General features: G+C 38.4%; 1 protein-coding gene across 2 annotated transcripts in view; it reads left to right on the top strand.

Annotated features, from left to right (window-relative positions):
• The window catches only part of FCHSD2 (FCH and double SH3 domains 2), a 290,700-nt gene that overhangs the window by 264,131 nt on the left and 7,105 nt on the right, over nt 1–19,464 (top strand). For both annotated transcript variants that reach the window (XM_077762244.1, XM_077762243.1), the window contains one exon: nt 15,806–15,940. In XM_077762244.1, the coding sequence (XP_077618370.1) occupies nt 15,806–15,940 (135 nt within the window). The remainder of the gene's footprint in view (nt 1–15,805; nt 15,941–19,464) is intronic.

Below are 19,464 nucleotides of genomic sequence, written 5' to 3'. Positions count from 1 at the left end.
TAAATATGCAGTGAAAAACATATCACTGGTTTATTAGTGCCACTTTACCAAACTCCTTACCCCATCATGAAGTAGAAATGCTTCTTGTCTGGAAGTAGTGGAATAAAAATTTTAATGTGGTGTTTCTGAAGTTCTCAGAGGTCTTCTCTGAAAACTGATATCCAGAGAGTCAGAAACAATCTTAAAAAGAGAAAAGCGGGTGCCTGGGTGGCTCAGTTGGTTGAACGTCTAACTCTTGGTTTCAACTCAGGTCATGATCTCACAATTCATGAGATCAAGCCCTATGTGCTTGGGATTCTCCCTCCTTCTCTCTCTGCCCCTCTCCTGCATACTCATTCTCTCTCTTTCTCTCAAAATAAATAAATTTAAAAGAGAGAGAGAAAAAAAAGAAAGGAACACTTTTAGTCTGTCGCTTAATTGTTTGATTCACAAGGGCTTTCATACTCTACTTCCTGTATTTTTCATGAGGGAGACAGTGCAAGTATAGTGTTACAAACAAGGCCAGAGCTCAAGCGGGTGTTTTCTTGCTTCAAGTCCAGGGCTTTTTTCCACTTTGATGTCATCCAGTTCAACCTTAGTATTTCATGTTGGAGATCTGAGTGCCAGAAAAGTTGATTGATTGCCTGTTATTACATAAGTGGATATATGATATCTAGCTGGTCAGACTAAAGTAATTCCTACCCCTGCTTTCTACCTATTACTCTCTCTCATCCTGTTTATTTCTCTATGTCATTTATTACAGTATATGCCCGTCTTCTTTATATGTGTTCTTTGTCTTCCTCTCTGCAATGTAATTACCATGTCTTTCTGATCCAGTGCACAGTAAAGTGCCTGGCACATAGTAGGTACTCAATAAATATCTGCTGAAGGAAGAAATGAAGGAATGGATGGATAAATAGATGGAACAGTGGCAAACTAAAAGCTGAAACTCTAATGTCACAACTCTAATCTCCTGCTGTATCCATAGTGCCTCTTCAATGCTTGTGCCCTTCAGATAAAAGGCATCCTTGCCGGAGAAATTGGCTAAAGTTTAAGAACATTCCTGAAAGTTTTGTCAACTTTTTCACATAGCATTCTGATTTTCTAATGGGAATACACTTGCACATTTTAAAAAGATTGTGTGTAGGTGTGCATTTTAAGGAAAAGCAAATCTATTGAAAGTTTATTTTTATTCGACTATTAATGGTAATCCAGCTAGGGAAAATAGGCACACATCACCTACTTGACTTCAGGGTTAGAAGAGCCTGGCCTGTTTTCATACAACAAAGTTACTCCATGTCATGGAATATCTCTTCCTAATGCATCTTTTGAATGTCACAGTTACCATCTACTTCAGGTTATTTTGCTGTACAGAATTAGGATGACAGCAAATTCCAGGCACAAACTTTCTGTTGGCCTCTTCAGTAGCACTGTTGGCAACCAATAAAACCCATGATTTCCCTTGGACTAGTACCTTTTCTAACTCAATCAAGCGGGCAGGCATTTATCCCCTCACTGTGTGCCTACTTCCTGAGCAAATTGGAGATGAATAAGAAGTGGTCTCTCTCCTTGAAGAGCTGCCACGCTGGTAGAGCAGACAGACCTCAGACCTTTATAGATCTTAGTGATCCATGGCAGTGTATGACTGGGTTCCCCTGTGGCAAACTTGAAATGCCTACTCCTAACTCATCAACACACCTTGGAAAAAAGCCCCTTCTTCCTGGGTTTCAGAGAGAAAGTTAAATGATTCTAAGAACCCCTCCAACTCCAAAATCTTACAATTTTGTGAAATGCTATTAAAAAAGGTTTAATGCCAGATGGAAAAATAGAAAAGACATTTGCCCCATGAAGGAAATGTCAGTTGAGATAGTCCTTGAAGAATTTTAACATGAGATAAAGAAGGGCCTCTGAGTGTGAAGGAAGGAAATAAAGGAGATAGGCCTAGTACAGTCTGTCAATGAGTAGTACATTCTGGTAGTAAGTGTTGAGTAAATTCAGTATTTTTGAGAACTGTCCAAAGACATGAGCTCATCTAGAAATGTCACATTTTCTGTGAAGAGAACATTTTGCAACCCCACCCCACTCTTCCCTTCCCTCTAGTCAGTACCATGGAGCCTGTGTCACCCAGCATCTAGCTGAGGGATATATTTTGTGGGAGCTCTGCTAACAGTGCAGTAGCGCCCCCTTATCCATGGTGTCACTTTTCTGTTTCAGTTACCATGGTCAGCCATGGAAGCAACTATCTGAAAGCAGATGATCCTCCTGACTTATTGTCAGGTCAGGAGTAGCTTAACGCTGCATTACAGTGCCTACATCAGTCACCTCACTTCATCTTGTAACATAGGCATTTTATCTCACATCATCACACGAAGAAGGGTAAGTACAGGACAGTAAGATATTTTGAGAGAGAGAGAGACCACGTTTACAAAACTTTTGTTACAGTATATTATTGTAACTATTATATTTTATTAGTAGTTATTGTTATTTATCTCTTACTGGGCCTAATTTGTAAATTAAACTGTAGTTTAGGAATGTATGTATAGCAGAAAACATGGTTTATAAGATTTGGTACTCTTGGTACTATCTGTAGGTTCCAACACCCACTCGGGGTCTTGGAACATATCCCCTGCTTATAAGGAAGGGAGGCTACTGTATAAATAAAGGAGAGCTGTAGGCACAAAATAACTTAATGAAGTTCCAGTATTTATTTAACCTGCTTGCACTGAAATAATTTAGAAGAAGTTGTATCTCTTCTCTTCACACTGGCAGCTAGCTGACTAGGAGCATGAAGCAGAAGTACACATCTGGGGACCAAATTATTTCTTCCATTATAGATGCCAACAAAAGCAGTAGTCATCAAGTTGAGAATTCCCTTCCATCTGGTAAACATGGTTAATTTTAATGTTAGACATTAATGGTGTAAAGGGCCTTATTAGAAGATAAATGTTTTTAAAATATATAGTCTGCTTACCTTATAGAATAAGGAAGGAACTATACTTACTTGAATATTAACTTTTAACCTTCTGTATTATGCTGTGGTACAGATATATGGTTGGGAAGAAACAGAGAAAGAGAATCATAGAATATAGCAATGTTTTTTAATGGAGAACAGTTTGTTAATATAGTTACTCAACGGATGGTTAACTAGAACTCATACATAACCTCTTATGGTTAGATTACTACCAGTAGCCTAGGCAGCCTTCCCATCAGTCATTGCTCCCTTCTCTCCTTTTCCTTTCTTCTCTTACTCAAAAGCCCATACTCAGTTTAATTTTGAAATTATTTTAATTTTAGGATAGAAAAAGTTATAAAACTGGATTATAAAAAAATTAGTTAGGTGGGAAAAAAATGACTAAAAACTCCATCCTTATAACACCACTGTTAGTAACTCGATATAATTCTGTCCTCTTTCTAGTCTTTTTTTTTAAAAAACATATTTGTCATACTAAAGTTGATTTTGTATATTTTTCCATCTAGTATTCCATTTTGCTAGAGAGTCTTCAAAATCTTTCTTTTCATGTCTGCGTAGTATTCCCTCAGGAAGGCATACCATAATACATTTAACTGCTCTTATGGGTTCAGTATTTAGACTGCTTCCAGGTATTATAAATAAATAATACTCTGAAAGATATTTGTGTACATACTTCTTTTTTCCAAAGTGGGAATAGATTTCTGTAATATAGATTCTTAGAAGTAGAATTCATAGGTTAGAGGTTTATAGTTCTTTGTTTAAGGTTGGTTTTTGTTCTTTTTTTTCCCCCTAAATTCTGAACTATAGCTGACAGTGTTTACATGATTTCCTTATCTTCAGCCATTTCCCCTATGATACACAGACATCCTGGCATCTACTTTGTTGCACAACCTCCCTAAGAATGTAAGCATTTTGCAGAGTTGCATAGATATAAATCCTGACTCTCCTCATTGTGAAGACCATGCTGAATAATGTGTTTGAAAGGCAAGGAAATTAAATATTTTTAGCCATCAGGATGGTAGTTTCATTCTCATCTGCCTCGTTAATGCCTAATGGTCTTTGCAGTATAATGGGATTTGTTTTTGAAATACGAAAATCTGTTTGTTGGCTGGTACTGATCCCAAAGAAAAGAAACAATGGATTTTTGTAATGAAATGAATGTAAACAGTAGAAAATAATAGCATACACCTGCAAAAAATTTTAGGCACTTCTGTATTTACAGTTTTTCCAAGTGGGCAGTGATCTTGTTATTGGATTAAACTCCATACCCAAATAGGCCACACTATTAGTGAAACTGACATTTCATATTTTCAGTAGGATCAATTTAAATCAATTCAGTAAGTGTGTATGGAGCCTGCACTCCTCATGAGACCCCTTGCTAAGTACTGGGAGTTACCAAACGGAGTATAATGTCTGCTGAGTTTGTATTCACAGATTAGAGAACAAGTCTCACTAACAGCCAAGACTAAAAGATGGCCATTGAAAATAAATGGAGAATTTCAGTTCTAAGAGAAGTGTCTCCCGCTGTATTATGTTATTTGACTTTCTGCATAGCCAAAACAAGTAAAGTGGCTGACACAAATCCTTATACATAGTACATGTTCAAAAACATTAATCCGAACCTGAAGATAAGCAGTCGAATTTCACCAGCTAACCTTAAAATACTATTAAAAAGAGGAAATTAACAAAAAAGCATCTATACTATACCTGATACTATGTCAGGCACATTCATACATTATTTCAGTTAATGATCACAATGATTCTGAATGTATTTACAGATGAGGAGATAGACTTGGAAGAATTAAATATCTTGCCCAATGGCACATGGCTAGTAAGTGGAGAGAGCTAGGACTTAAACCCACATACGTCTGCTTCTAAAGCCTTGCTCTTTACCATACTTTCTTACTCTGTGGATGACCCTTTATTTTTCTGACCTTTATCATGGTTCAGTATAATTGCCATGCATTCGTTTTTTTTAAGCGTCTGTTGAATCATCGTTGAATCTCCTATTTTTGATGTAATAAATCATCTTGTAACATCTTCAGGTAGTATGTGGCCGGTTGTCATTAAAATTCTCAAGCTTTACTGATATTTTTTAACAGCTTTGCTGAAGTATAATTGATAATATAGTAGCCTACACATATTTAAAGTGTGTAATTTGATGTATTTTGACATGTGTATACACCAGTGAAACCCTTGTGACAGTTAAGATAATGAACATATCCACCACCCTCAAAACTTTCCTCATGCTCCTTCCAGCCCTTCAGTCAACCACTGATCTGCTCTCATTGTGGATTAGTTTATATTTCCTAGAATTTTGTTGGACAGAATCCTACAATAGGAAACTTTTTTGGGGGGGGTCTGTCTTCTTTCACTCAACATGTTATTTTGAGGATCATCCGTGTTAGTGCGCATCAGTAATGCATTGTTTTTGTTTTTGTTTTTGTTTTTATTGCTGAGTAGTATTCCATTGTATGAGTACACCACAGTTTATCGGTTCACCTGAGGATGGGCATTTGGGTTTTGGGGAGACCATTACAAGTAAAACTGCTATGAACTTCTGTTTTGAGTGAGTCAGACAGTGGGTATGTGTTTAATATTTTAAGAAATTTCCAAAGTGGTGGTGTACCATTTTACATTACACTAGTAGGGTATTAGTGTTCTAGTTGTTTCACAACCTCACCAACACTTGGTATGGTTGGTCTTTAATTTTAGACATTCTAATGGGTGTGTGATAGTGTATCACTGTATTTCTAATTTGCATCTCACTGATAATGTTGAGCATCTTTTCATATGTTTATTTGACATCTGCATATCTTCTTTGGTGAAGTGTCTGTTAAGATCTTTTGGATATATTTTATTGATTGTTTTCTTTTTATTGAGTTTTGAGAATTCTTTTTATATTCTGTGCATAAACCCTTTATCATATATAGATTAATTTTCTTCCAAACCAAGTCTATGACTTGTCTTTTCATTTTAACAGTATCTTTTAAAGAGCAGACATTTTTAATTTTGATTAAGTCTCAACTTATTTTTTTTCTTTTATGAACCATGCTGTGGTATTGTATGGTGTGATAGCTTTTACAAGCTACAATTTCTTTGACAAATACATCTTTGCCAAACCCAAGATAATAAAGATTTTCTCCTGTATTTTCTAATAGAAATCTTATAGTTTTGGGTTAAACAGTTAAGTCTCTGTGAGTTAATCTTTGTATATGGTAAGAAGAATGAGTAAAAGTTCCTTTTGGTTGTTGAAAGACTGCCCTTTCTCCACTGAATTACTTTCACATCTTTGTCAAAAATCAATTAACGATATATGTGTGAGTTTATTTTTGGATTTATTTTCTGTTCGGTTGATCTATTTATTTGTCCTGATGCCAGTACTACATTGTTTTGATTAATGTAACTTCATAATTAGCCTTGAAGTTAGGTAGTGTACATTCTTCAACTTTCTTCTCTCTCTTTCTCTCTCTCTCTCTGTTTTTAATTTTAAATCCAGTATAGTTAACCTCCAATTTTCTTCTTCTTTCCCAAGGTCGTTTTGGATGTTCTGGGTCCTTTGCATTTCCATATAAATTTAAACTTAATTTTCTACAAAAAAGAAAAAAACCTAAAAATGAGATCGTGATAAATCTGTAAATCAGTTTGAAGACAGTTGATGTTTTAACAATATTGAGTCTTCCAATCCACTAACATAATACCTCCCCATTTATTTAACTTTAATTTCCCTCAGCAGTGTTTTATAACTTTCAGTGTATAGATTTTGCACATCTTTTTTCAGACTTATCTCTATTTTATAATTTTTGGTACTATTTTAAGTGTTTTTCAAATTTCAATTTCCAGTTGCTCATTGCTAACATATAGAAATATAATTGATTTTTGCATATTGATCTTATATCATGCAACTTTGCTAAACCCATTTATTAATTGTAGTAGCTTTTGCATAGTTTTTCTGTGTAGATAATTTTGTCACCTGCATATTATTACTGTAACAACTAGAATCTCCAGTAGTTTAGGGCCAATGGATGTTATCTTCTTAAGAAGGTTAGAAGGGAGGAAGCATTCAGTCTTTCACCATTAAGTATGTTAACAGAAGGGTTTTTGTTGATGCCTGTTACCATATAGAGAAGTTTGCTCTATTTCTATTTAGTTTACTGATAGGAATGGATGCTGAATCTTGTGAAATGATTTTTCTTTTTAGTTTGTTTATATGGTAAATTGCATTGATGATTTTTCAAATATTAAACAAACTTTGTATTCCTGATAAACTCCACTTGTATCATGATATAGTACCCTTTTTATATGTTGATTGATTGAAACTGTTAAATTGGATTTGTTAAAGTTTTCATAAGCATATTTGTCTCTGTTCATGGCAGAGACTAGTCTGTAGTTTTCTTCTCTTGTAACATTTTTGTCTGGTTTTGGTATAATGCTTGTCTCAGAATAATTTGAAAAATATCCCTTCCTCTTCAATTTTCTGGAAGCTTATGTAGAATTGTGTAGAATTGTCTTTCTTAAATGTTTGATATACTTCATCAGAATATATTATCTGAGCCTGATGTTTTCTTTGTGGAAATTTTCTTGTTACAACAAATTCAATGTCTTTAGTAGATACAGGGTTATTCAGGTTATTCTTGAGTGGATTTTGATCATTTGTGNAGATTTCATTGTTTCTCATTGCCATGTAGTATTCCATGGTATAGATAAACCACATCTTCTTGATCCATTTGTCAGTTGAGAGACACTTAGGCTCTTTCCATGATTTGGCTATTTTTGAGAGTGCTGCTATGAACATTGGGGTACAATGGGCCCCTATGCATCAGCATTTCTGTATCTCTTGGGTAAATTCCTAGCAGTACTATTGCTGAGTTACAGAGTTCTATTGTTAACTTTTTTGAGGAACCTCCACACTGTTTTCCAGAGGAGCTGCACCACTTTACATTCCCACCAACAGTGTATGAGGGTACCCATTTCTCCATATCCTCGCCAGCATCTATAGTCTCCTGATTTGTTCATTGTAGCCCCTCTGACCAGCATGAGGTGGTATCTCAGTGTGGTTTTGATCAGCATTTCCCTGATGATGAGTGACGCTGAGCATCGTTTCATGTGTCTGTTGGCCATCTGGATATCCTCTTTGGAGAAGTGTGTGTTCATGTCTTCTGCCCATTTCTTCAGAGGATTACTTGTTTTTTGGGTGTGGAGTTTGGTGAGTTCGTATAGATTTTGGATACTAGCCCTTTGTCTGATAGGTCATTTGCAACTATCTTTTCCCATTCTGTCAGTTACCTATTAGTTTTATTGTTTCCTTTACCGTGCAGAAGCTTTTTATCTTGATGAAATCCCAATAGTTCATTTTTGCTCTTGACTCCCTTTGCCTTTGGGGATGTGTCAAGTAAGAAATAGCTGTGGTTGAGGTCAAGGAGGTGGTTTCCTGCTTTCTCCTCTAGGGTTTTGATGGTTTCCTGTCTCACATTCAGGTTTTTTATCCATTTTGAGTTTATTTTTGTGTATGGTGTGAGAAAGTGTTCTAATTTCATTCTTCAGCACGTTGCTGTCCAGTTCTCCCTGAGCGCCATCTGTTAAAGAGGCTGTCCTTTTTCCATTGGATACTCTTTCCTGCTTTGTCGAAGATTAGTTAGTCATACATTTGTGGGTCCAATTATGAGTTCTCTATTCTATTCCATTGGCCTATGTGTCTGTTTTTGTGCCAGTACCATACTGTCTTGATGATAACAGCTTTTTAGTAGTNTGGGATCAGTTTCTTGATTTCTCTTTCTGTTGCCTCATTGTTGGTGTATAAAAATGCAAACGATTTCTCTACGTTCGTTTTGTACCCTTTGTCTTTGCTGAATTTATGGATCGGTTCTAGGAGGCTTCTGGTAGAGCNGTATTAAAGTCCCCTGCTATTAGCACATTCTTATCTATAGGATTGTTTCTGTTTGTGATTGTTTTATGTATTTGGGTCCTTCCAAATTCGGTGCATATACATTTATAATTGNCGATTCAAATTATATCTGAGGGGAGTTCTCTGTGCCTCTTGGATTTCAGTGTCTGTTTCCTTCCCCAGATCGGGGAAGTTCTCAGCTATAATTTGTTCAAGGACTCCTTTTGCGCCTTTCTCTCTCTCTTCCTCTTCTGGAACTCCTATGATACGTATATTGTTCCATTTGATTGTATCACTCAGTTCTCGAAGTCTCCTTTTGTGCTCCTGGATCAGTTTATCTCTCTTTTTCTAGGCTTCCTCTTTTTCTATAATTGTGTCTTCTAATTCACCTATTCTCCTCTCTGGCTCTTCAGTCTGTGTATTGGATGCCTCCATTTTATTATGCACCTCATATATAGCATTTTTAAATTCATCACAACTATTTTTAAGCTCCATAGTCTTTTTAGCAGTAGCCTCTCTGATGTCTTCCATGCCTTTTTCAAGCCCAGCGATTATTTTTTGACTATTGTTCCAAATTCTTGTTTAGTTATGTTGCATATATCTGTTTTGAGAAGTTCTTTAGCTGTCATTTCTTCCTGGAATTTCTTTAGAGGAGAGTTCTTCCATTTCATAATTTTGGTTAACTTTCTGTCTCTTGTTAGTTTTAAATGCTTGTTATGTGCTCCGCACCTGTGAGTACTGCTGTATTAAAGAAGGCTCATTGACTGTCCAGGGCCTGTCCGTTCAGGAAGTGTTCTTTTAATGGTGTCTCTTGGTCTCTGTTGTTGAGACTTTGGTTATTTTATTTCCCTACTTGTAGTGGTATTTGGAACTCACCACCATGTGTACTTGGCTTGTTACTTGAGGTAGCCCTGGAAAGGAAAACAAACACACAGGGAACAAAGGCACATAAACACACAGAGAAATCCAACAAACAAGCAAACTGAAAGGGAAAAAGAAAAAAAACAAAGACAAAGGACAGTCTAAAAGCATAAAACCAGAATTCCCAGCTAGAAATAAAGAGCAGGGTGTATGCAGTGCTGATGGAAGAGCACACACAAAGAGAAATGACAGGGCAGGGAGAAAGCGAAATTGAACAATGACCGGGCAGGGAGCCTAAGAGGCTTAATTCAGAGAGAGAAAGAGGAGAATATGGTAGGAGGCGAGGAGAAAGAAACGAAGATAATGTTACTCAGAGAAACTATATAGTCTGATTACTCCAGAGAAAGAGAGAGAGAGGTAGTGGTGGAGGTGTAGAATATACATCTAGAGAATGGATTAAATGTGACTGTTTAGGCAAACCAGTGACCAGAGTGCCCAGTCCAGCAGAGGGGAGGGATACGAATGAGACAAGGGAAAATATATCTGAATAGAAAGAATTGATCTAGAATTAATCACATCAGTGCATCCATGTTGGTCTTGCCCCCGACTCTGGTTAAAAAACAAAACAAAACAAAAAAACTCTGTAGTGGGGATGGACATGGTTTGGTGTAGGCAGGTCTTAGCCTCCACTGTGGACCTGCAAGCTGTTCACTGAGGTCTCCCCTTGGTGGTTGTGGGGAGAAAAATGGCAGCGCCCAGTCCCTTCTTGAACCAAGCATTGCAAATCACTCTTTTAGGTCTGATCTCCCTATGCCACGGGGGTAGCCAGCGTGGGCCGTGTTCCATGTCTCAAGCCCCGCCTTGTTTCCAGGTCTTAGTCTGCGTGCTTTATTGATACCACCCAGAATATAATCCTGCAGGCCTGGCTGCTTCCCAGCTGGGGATCGAGCCGTGAGAGTAGTGGAGCAGTTTCTCCTGGCACCGCCTGGGACAGGGCACCCAGCCTAAAGTCAGCACCACAGCTAGAAATAGGATCACTCTCCCTCCCGAGCCGAGGTTTTTCTCTTCTCCAGGGATAGTTCTATGAGCAGTTTCAGCTGCTCTTTCTTCTCTTCCCCTCGACTCTCTGCAGCTCCCCACGAAGGGGGTTCCTTCCCCTCCCTCCATGTCTCTGGGTCCTGGCCCATTTTTATCTTCCCCAATTCGCACTCACGCACCTATTAAGTTGTCTTCTTAATGGACTCTGTCTCTTTTCCTCCCAAACTCCTGCGGTTCAGTGTCCTATTGATTCAGGCCTTCTCTGTTGGAGAGATGGGGGAGAGCAAAATGTATGGAGCACCCTACTTCTCCGCCATCTTGCCTCCCCCCCAATTTGTGTCTTTCAAGGAATTTGTCCATTGTATCTAAGTTGCCAACTTTATTAGAACAAGTTTTTGTTGTTGTTTTTAATTTCTGAGAGAGAGAGAGCCTGAGCAGGGGAGGGGCAGAGAGAGAGGGAGACAGAAAATCCGAAGCAGGCTCCAGGGTCTAAACTGTCGGCACAGAGCCTGATGCGGGGCTCGAACCCATGAACCGTGAGATCATGACCTGAGCCAAAGTCAGACACTTAACTGACTGAGCCACCCAGGCGCCCCTGGAACAAGTTGTTTAGAATATTCCTTTATTCTGTCATTATCTAGAGAATCTCTAGTGGCATCACTTCTCTCATTCTTGCTGTTGGTTATTTGTGTCTCCACTTTATTCCTGCTCATTCTGCTAGAGGTTTATCCATTTGATAAAGAACTAAATTTGGGGGAGCCTGGGTGGCTCTCAAAAGCACCAAGCACAGTCTTTGCTGAGAACTCTCAAATGAGGACTGGGCACAGGCTCTCAGCAGGGTTCCTTTGTCTGTTAACTGTCAGACTTCAGCTCTGCTCCTGATCTCACAGTTCATGAATTCAGTCCCCTCATCGAGCTTGTGCTGGCAATCCGAAACCTGCCTAGGATTCTCTCTTCCTCTCTGCCTCTCCCACTTGCTCTCTCACTCTCTCTCTGTGCCTCAAAATCATAAATAAATAAACTTAAAAAAAAAAAAAGAATGAATCAGCTTTTGACTTCATTGATTTTACCTCCTGTTGTTTTTCTGTTGTCTTTTGTATTGATTTCTAATCTGGTTTTTATTTGCTTTATTCTGATTCATTTGGATTTAAATAGTTCTTTCCTAAATTGAGGAAATTGTTTTCCATTCCCCAGGGATCACTGTCCTTCGGTGCATGATGTCCAGTGTTCATATATTTTGAGTAGCTTTTTAGTTGTTTCTGGAAGGAGTTTAAATCTGGTCTGTGACACTCCGTCTTATCTGGAAACAGAAATCCACTTTGCTGATATTTTCAGCATGATCTTTTATAATCTAATTGTGTTGTATTTGGTATGATATTCAATATGGTCATTTCTCTGTCCATATGACACTCGAGGTTCTGCTAGTGAGTTATAAGGAGCAAAATAGAGTAATGATTTAAGTACTTTCTAGGTATCGAGCGTGTGTTAGGGTTTAAATATGTTACCTCATTTAATCTTTATGATATGAGGTAATTATCTTCATTTTAAGATAAGGTCATTGAAGTTGAGAAGTTCAGTAATTTGCCCAAGTCACACAGCAGTAAATGGCAGACTCAGCATTCAAACTCAAGTCTGTCAGACCCAAGGATTGCTTTCTAGTTCATTACAGTCCCATAAAGTTGATGAAACCCTTCAGATGTACTCAGTATTTTGCTGAGTACAAGGAGATAAATAGATAATCCCAACTCAGAAAGCTTCTTATCTGCTCTTGCAAAGAGAGTAAGCATTTTACAACATCTAAGAAAGGAAAAACATTAGCACAGCTGGAAAGAATAGTTTTAATTGAAATTTCTATCAGGTGACAGGAAGGAAAAGGGCTAAGAGAGCAGTTGTTAAGAAACAGAGGAAGAATGTGATTTTAGAAATGCTGGGTCAAGAAAATATTGTAACAGAGAGGAGAAGAGGGAAAAGGCAGAAGTTGTTCCACAGTGACAGACTTTGGAAAGCTGCTGGAGCTATGCAAACACACGTGGCCCTGACCCCTTTTGCTGCCACTGCAATCTTTCATTCCCTTCTATGAGACTCAAACAATGAACTTGAAAGGGAAAGAAAGGAATGTTTGGTACCAAACAGTGTTGCCAAGTTAAAATGTTTTGGATTGATTCCCAGTGCCAAAGCACAGTGCATATTAACATTCCTTCTATATTTTTGGAAACATGTTCTACCCACATTGGCTTTATTTTAGTTTTCATAGATATATGGGTGTTTTGTGCTGTTTTGTTTCAATGCCCACAGTTGTGGGGTTTTTTTTTAATATCTATAACCTTTACTAGAGTATGGAAGCAGTGTCTTCTGTGTGCATATGTTTACATTTCATGGTAGTTTCTACATGTGACCCTCACCTTTTATATGACACAATGCCTTTTTGGAGAACAATGGAATCATAGCCTGAGATGATCTGAAAGGTCAAAATTTGAGTCTGTTTTGTCATTGACCTGACTGACCATGGATGAAATTACTTGTAAGATGAGGCACATGATTATCTGACTCAGCTGGGAAGAATTTCCAATACTAATTATAAATGAGAATATTACAAGGGCTCGTGAAGTGTAGGCAATACATTTGACAGGAAATATGTACTATTTATTCTTTTAGAACGCCCACACACACAAACACACACACTTCTATAGAATTTTATTAGGGAAATAGCAATTAAGAATAGAGTCAGTTAAAAACATTAATGCTCAAGAGAAATCACTTTAATTCACTAAAAAGTAGAAGTGGACTGTATAGTCAACCTCTACTTTGCAACTCACTGAATGCCAGGAAGTCTTCTCCGACCTTCCTATTCACAGGGCCGCACTCCACATTTAGTCATGCTGGCTTCTCCACTCCAGAGTGTGAGCTTGTGCAAAGCAAACCATGTCCTCCATCTCATATCTAAGAGCCTAGCAGAGTGTTCAGCATATTGTAGGTATTTGATATTTCAGTTAATTGGACTATTGTGAGGCCTGATTCTGACTGTCCATTCCTTATATCTTTAATGTGTAAACATTCACCTTTGCATGTTTGAACATGGGAAAAAGTAGTTAAATAGATGCTTATATGTAGCTAGAAACAAAGAAACTTTGCCTGTTTTATTTCCTCGTTTTTGGATTTTTACTTTAAAAAGTAAGACATCTTTGGGGCACCTGGGTGGCTCAGTTGGTTGAACATCCAACTCTTGATCTCAGCTCAGGTCTTGATAACAGGGTCATAGGTTCGAGCCCGACATTGGGCTTCACACAAGGGCATGAAGCCTATTTGAAAAATTAAAAAAGCCATGCTTATTCTAATTGTTCAGATAATACAGAGAGAAGCATATTAAAAACAGCCACACTCTCTATTCTCCAGTCTTTGTTTTTCTTACCCTGCCTCCCCCTGTCAGATATTTGTGTTCATATAAATACTATTTGTACTTCAATATCATGGGCAGTACTCTAAGTAAATACATTTTTTATACCCAGTTATTGAATACTGTACTGAGAGTGAACAACAGAATGATTGTATGGGTACAGAATGGTTGTGAGCATACATTGTTTATCCTTGTGACATTGTGGGTGACTGGGAACTGTACCATGTCACTAGCCCGGAAAAAGACCAAATTCAAATTTGAAAGTATGGTTTCTTCTGAAAGTGTATCGCCTTTGCATTATCGCAAAATCAAAAAATTGTAAGTCAAACCATCGTAAGTTGGGAACCGTCTATAACTTACGTGAGATATTCAGCACTTTATTATTACAAAATAGTCTCTGTGTTAGGTGATTTTGCCCAACTGGAGGCAAAAGTGTCCTGTAATGTAAGTACAGAATGTAATGTAAGTGTCCTGAGCATTTAAGGTGGGCTAGGCTAAGCTATAATAATGTTCAGTAGGGTAATTGAATGCATTTTCAACTCAGGACATTTTTCACTTATGATGAATTTTTTCAGACATAACCCATCGGCCACTGTAAGTTGAGTAAGATCTATAGTCTTACATCCTGATCCTTTATTTCTCCATAATGGATTCACAAAAGTGAAATTGCTAGATCAATTGTTTTGTTTTTAATTTCAGTAGGCAGGTTTTTTTGTTTTTTTTTAAGGATTATCAGTTTTATATTTTTTTCTATAACTTTTTTCAGTGTTTTTATTATTTTTATTTTTGAGGGAGACAGAATGTGAGCAGAGTAGAGGCAGAAAGAGAGGAAGACACAGAATCCAAATCAGTCTCCAGGCTTGGAGCTGTCAGCACAGAGCCTAATGTGGGACTTGAACTCACAAACCGCGAGATCATGACCTGAGCCAATGTCAGATGTTTAACCAATTGGGTCGCCCAGGCACCCCATATCAGTTTACACTTCTACCAACAGGAGAGGAAAGCCTGTTTCTCCACATCCTTGGATAGCATTTAGAAATTTTTCTAACATTTTCCAATATAATCAATTTAAAATGGTAAAAAGCCTTCGGGCACCTGGCTGGCTCAGTCAGTTAAACATCCCAACTTTGGCTCAGATCATCATCTCCCGGTTCATGAGTTGGAGTTCCACATTAGGCTCTGTGCTAACAATGTAGAGACTGCTTTGGATCCTCCCTTTGCCCCTCCTCTGCTTGCCCACTGTCTCTCAAAAATAAACATTTTTTTTAATGGTAAAAGACCTTTATTAGTATTTAACAGTGAAAAGAGAAAGGATACTGATAAGGATAAACATTCCTTATATATTTGAATGACATTTTATTCTTGGTTTTAAAAACAAAACAAAAACACCTGATCCTTTCAGGGGCCCTTGTAGAGCATATAACTCTTAATCTTGGGGTTAGGAGTTCAAGCCCCATGTTGAGTATAGAGATTACTTATAATAAAATCTTTAAAAAAAAAAGAACTTGGTCCTTTCATAACATGACAAATGCAAGAGAGAATAGATCCGTTTTTTCTCAGTGCAGTTGAATAGGTAATTAATAGTTTGAAACAATAAGATTTTAAGTGTTTTTTCCTGCTTTCAATCATTTTCTTGAAGTAAGCAAGCTAGTAATTAATGGCTTCTAATTTTCCCTAGCTTAATGCAGACCCTGAAAGAGAAGAAGGAGAAGAGTTTGAAGACAACATGGATGTTTTTGATGACAGCAGTTCCAGCCCTTCTGGCACCTTACGAAATTATCCACTCACCTGCAAGGTTGTTTATTCCTACAAGGTATGTGTTTCTCTAACCTATTGCTGATTTGAAAATTGTGGCAACGCTGGAGACACACATGACTGTATGTACCTAGCCTTAAAATTGGTGTTCAGTTAATATTAGAGACAACATAACATAGTGGTGAACAGTCTAGGCTCTGACATCAGACTGCCTGGATTAAAATGCCACTTACAAGCTATATAACCATACTAGTTAGTCTCTTGGTCTCTGTGGTTTTCTTATATCTATTATGGGGATAATATTATAGCACTAGTTTGAAGATTAGAGATAACACTTTTATAGCAAAGCATTTAGCATAGTGCCTAGCATCTAGTATATTTTCAGTAAATAGAAATCTTACCCTTACTATATCAGTTGCCTGCTTTGGCACAGACCTTCCATTAGGATGACCCTCAAAATTGATATTAAAAGAAAATTGTTTTACAAAGCAGTTTTGTTAAACTTTACGTTTCCTAATCTTAATATAACCTCCTCTTATTTCCATAGGAAGCAGGGACCTGGGTAAAAAGATGCCAGAATTTCCAAACCTGATTTGGTATAATAGTTCTTAGTCTCTCTCCCCCCTGCTCTGCTTTCACATAAACTTTTTACTCATACAAAGTAAACTGAGTTTCACTCCCCTCATCAGTCCATCAACCAGCCAGCCCTTTTGACACTACCTCCGAAACATACCCTGAACCCATTTACCTTTCACCATCTTGGTCTAGGCCATTGCTTCAATTACTGTAAAGGAGAGGGGAAAAAAACGTAATTGGTATCCTCCTACATACTTGCCTCCCTTCCAAAAGTACATTGTCCACTTTTCAGTCAGACTTATCTTTTTTTTTTTTTTTACAAATAGTTTATTGTCAAGTTGGTTTCCATATAACACCCAGTGCTCATCCCCAGAAGTGCCCTCCTCCATGCCCATCTCCCTCCTCCCCCCCACATCCATCCATCCTCAGTTTGTTTCTCAGTATTCAAGACAGACTTATCTTTAACACGTAAAGGAGATTATTTTATTCCCCTGCCTAAAAACCTCTTACAAGCTTTCCATCACACATAGAAAAACAGACTCTTCACCAGAGTCTGTACTGTTACGGTTGATCTGGCCCCTGACAGTCTCCCTAACTTGATGTCAGACCATCCCCCCTTCCCAGCTCACTCACCACACAGTAGCCACTGTGGCACCATGCTCCTTCCTGACTTCACAACTTTGCACCCACTGCTCCCTCTACCTAGAACCCTCTCTCCCCAAATCTTGGTTGGCTGCGTACTACCCTTCATTGAGGCTCAGCTCAAATAGTGCCTCTCCTCAGGTCTCCCCTGACCACCTAAAAATGTAACTAACTTCTCATTTACTACTTTCTACCCCCATTGACCTTTTGTTCTCTTTTATGACCACTTATCACCAGCCAAACCTAATCTTATTTGTTTTCATGTTTCTTTGTCTGACTCCCCACTAAAGGTCCCTAAAGGCAGAAACCTTATCTGTGTCTATGTACCTCATCTGTGTCTCTTCAGTGCCCAGAATGGTACCTGGCATATAGTAGGTCCTTGGTAAATAATTGTGGGATGAATATGGGGCATCTGGGTGGCTCAGTCAGTTAAGTGTCCAACTTTGGCTCAGGTCATGATTTCACGGTTCGTTGGTTTCAGCCCCGTGTCAGGGTCCATGCTGATAGCTCAGGGCCTGGAGCCTGCTTTGGATTCTGTGTCTTCCTCTCTCTCTCTGCCCCTCCCTCACTCGTGCCCTGTCTCTCTCAAAAATAAACTTTTAAAAAATTTAGAAAAAGAATAACTGTGGGATGAATAAATGAATGATATAAGGAAGGCATGAATGGATGAATCCTCTTCTGGCCCCCATGCTAATGGACACACAGTGCTTAAGCCAATAACAGGAAGTGTCCGGAGAGAATCTTCAACAGCCATACATGGGACAGTCTCACTCCCACCATCCTTGGATGGCTGAAGTTGCCAGCATTTACTCTTCAATATCAGTGATTCCCAGATATTTAGTTAAGCATCCTTTCATTATATACTTAAATCAGGAATACTTCCTCTTGGGGTCCCTGAGTGGTTCAATTGGTTAAGTGTCTGACTGTTGATTTGGGCTCAGATCATGATCTCACAGTTTGTGACATTGAGCCCCACGTCAGGCTCTGCACCGACAGCTTGGAGCCTGCTTGGGATTCTCTCTCTCTCCCTCTCTCTCTCTGCCCCTGCCCAACTTGTATACACATACTCTCTAAATAAATAAATAAACTTAAAAAGAATACTTCCTCTTTTCTAAAAATGCTGGGGTTCTTTTTCAAAATAAACTATTTTGATAATCTTTTTAAAATTTCAAGCCATTTGCTGAGATACTTAGAAAGGTGTTCTAGAGTATTATACAAGTAGGGTTGGGAATGTTTTCCATCTCACCTCTCAATATATTTACTTTAAATATTGATAATTAAAATTTAAAGCCCTTAAATAGAGAGGATTCCAAGTGTCTGAGTGATTATAAATAGCTCACATCCCCTCTATTGACGTATGCCAAGCATCTAGAGTAAACCAGACTATAAAAAACTATTTAATCATTGAACAGTCATTCAATGCCCAGCATGTGATACATTTCAGGGACACAAGAATTAATTGACACAATTCCTGTTCCCTGCCCAAATGGATAGTCTGGGGGGAATAAATATTAAGCTGAAAAATAGAGTTTGTATGAAAACATTTATAGTAGCTAATTTTTCCTGGGATAGTTGGAAGCAATTCCATAGATGAGGTGCCACTTAAATTAGGTCATGAGTAAGATCTTACTAGATACAGTAAGAAGGGAACAAGCCTTCTAAGCAAAAAAAAACAGCAGATACAGAGACACAGTTTGATGAGAGTATGGGGTGTTCAGGAAATGTTACATTTGGTGATGGGTGAGCAGCAAGTGTGGGAATTAGAGCACCTGGAAATAAAGATGTTTGCTGTCAGATAGTAAAGGATCTTGTAAACCAGACTAAAGTATGGCTTTTATCCTGGCTGCTAGGGACCTTTAGATGTCCTGAAGTCAGACTGGGCTTTTAAGAAGGTAAACCCTGGTCGTGGTATAGATGTTTCACAGGATAGATTAGAATAGAGAGAAATGAACTATAAGCCTAATGGTGATTCCGATAGTCCAGACACGCAAAGCAGGCCTGGATTAATCTGGTGAGGACAAAGAAACGTTATATTTGAGGATTAGATTCAAAAGCCTTAAAAATGCTCATAACTTGGGGCACCTGGGTGGCTCAGTCGGTTAAGCATCTAACTTCAGCTCAGGTCATGATATGGTTTGTGAATTTGAGCCCCACATCGGGCTCCGCGCTGACAGCTCAGAGNCCTGGAGGGGCACCTGGGTGGCTCAGTCAGGTAAGTGTCCGACTTCAGCTCAGGTCATGATTTCACGGTTCGTGAGATCAAGCCCCTCGTCGGGCTCTGTGCTAACACCTAGCTCAGAGCGTGGAACCTGCATTTGGATTCTGTATCCACCCCCTCTCTCTGACCCTTCCCTGCTCACGCTG

Source organism: Crocuta crocuta, unplaced genomic scaffold, assembly GCF_008692635.1.
Source record: "Crocuta crocuta isolate KB4526 unplaced genomic scaffold, BGI_CrCroc_1.0 scaffold306, whole genome shotgun sequence".
Taxonomy (NCBI): domain Eukaryota; kingdom Metazoa; phylum Chordata; class Mammalia; order Carnivora; family Hyaenidae; genus Crocuta; species Crocuta crocuta.
The sequence above is the reverse complement of the archived record's forward strand: the minus strand, read 5'-3'. Positions and strand labels throughout refer to the sequence as shown.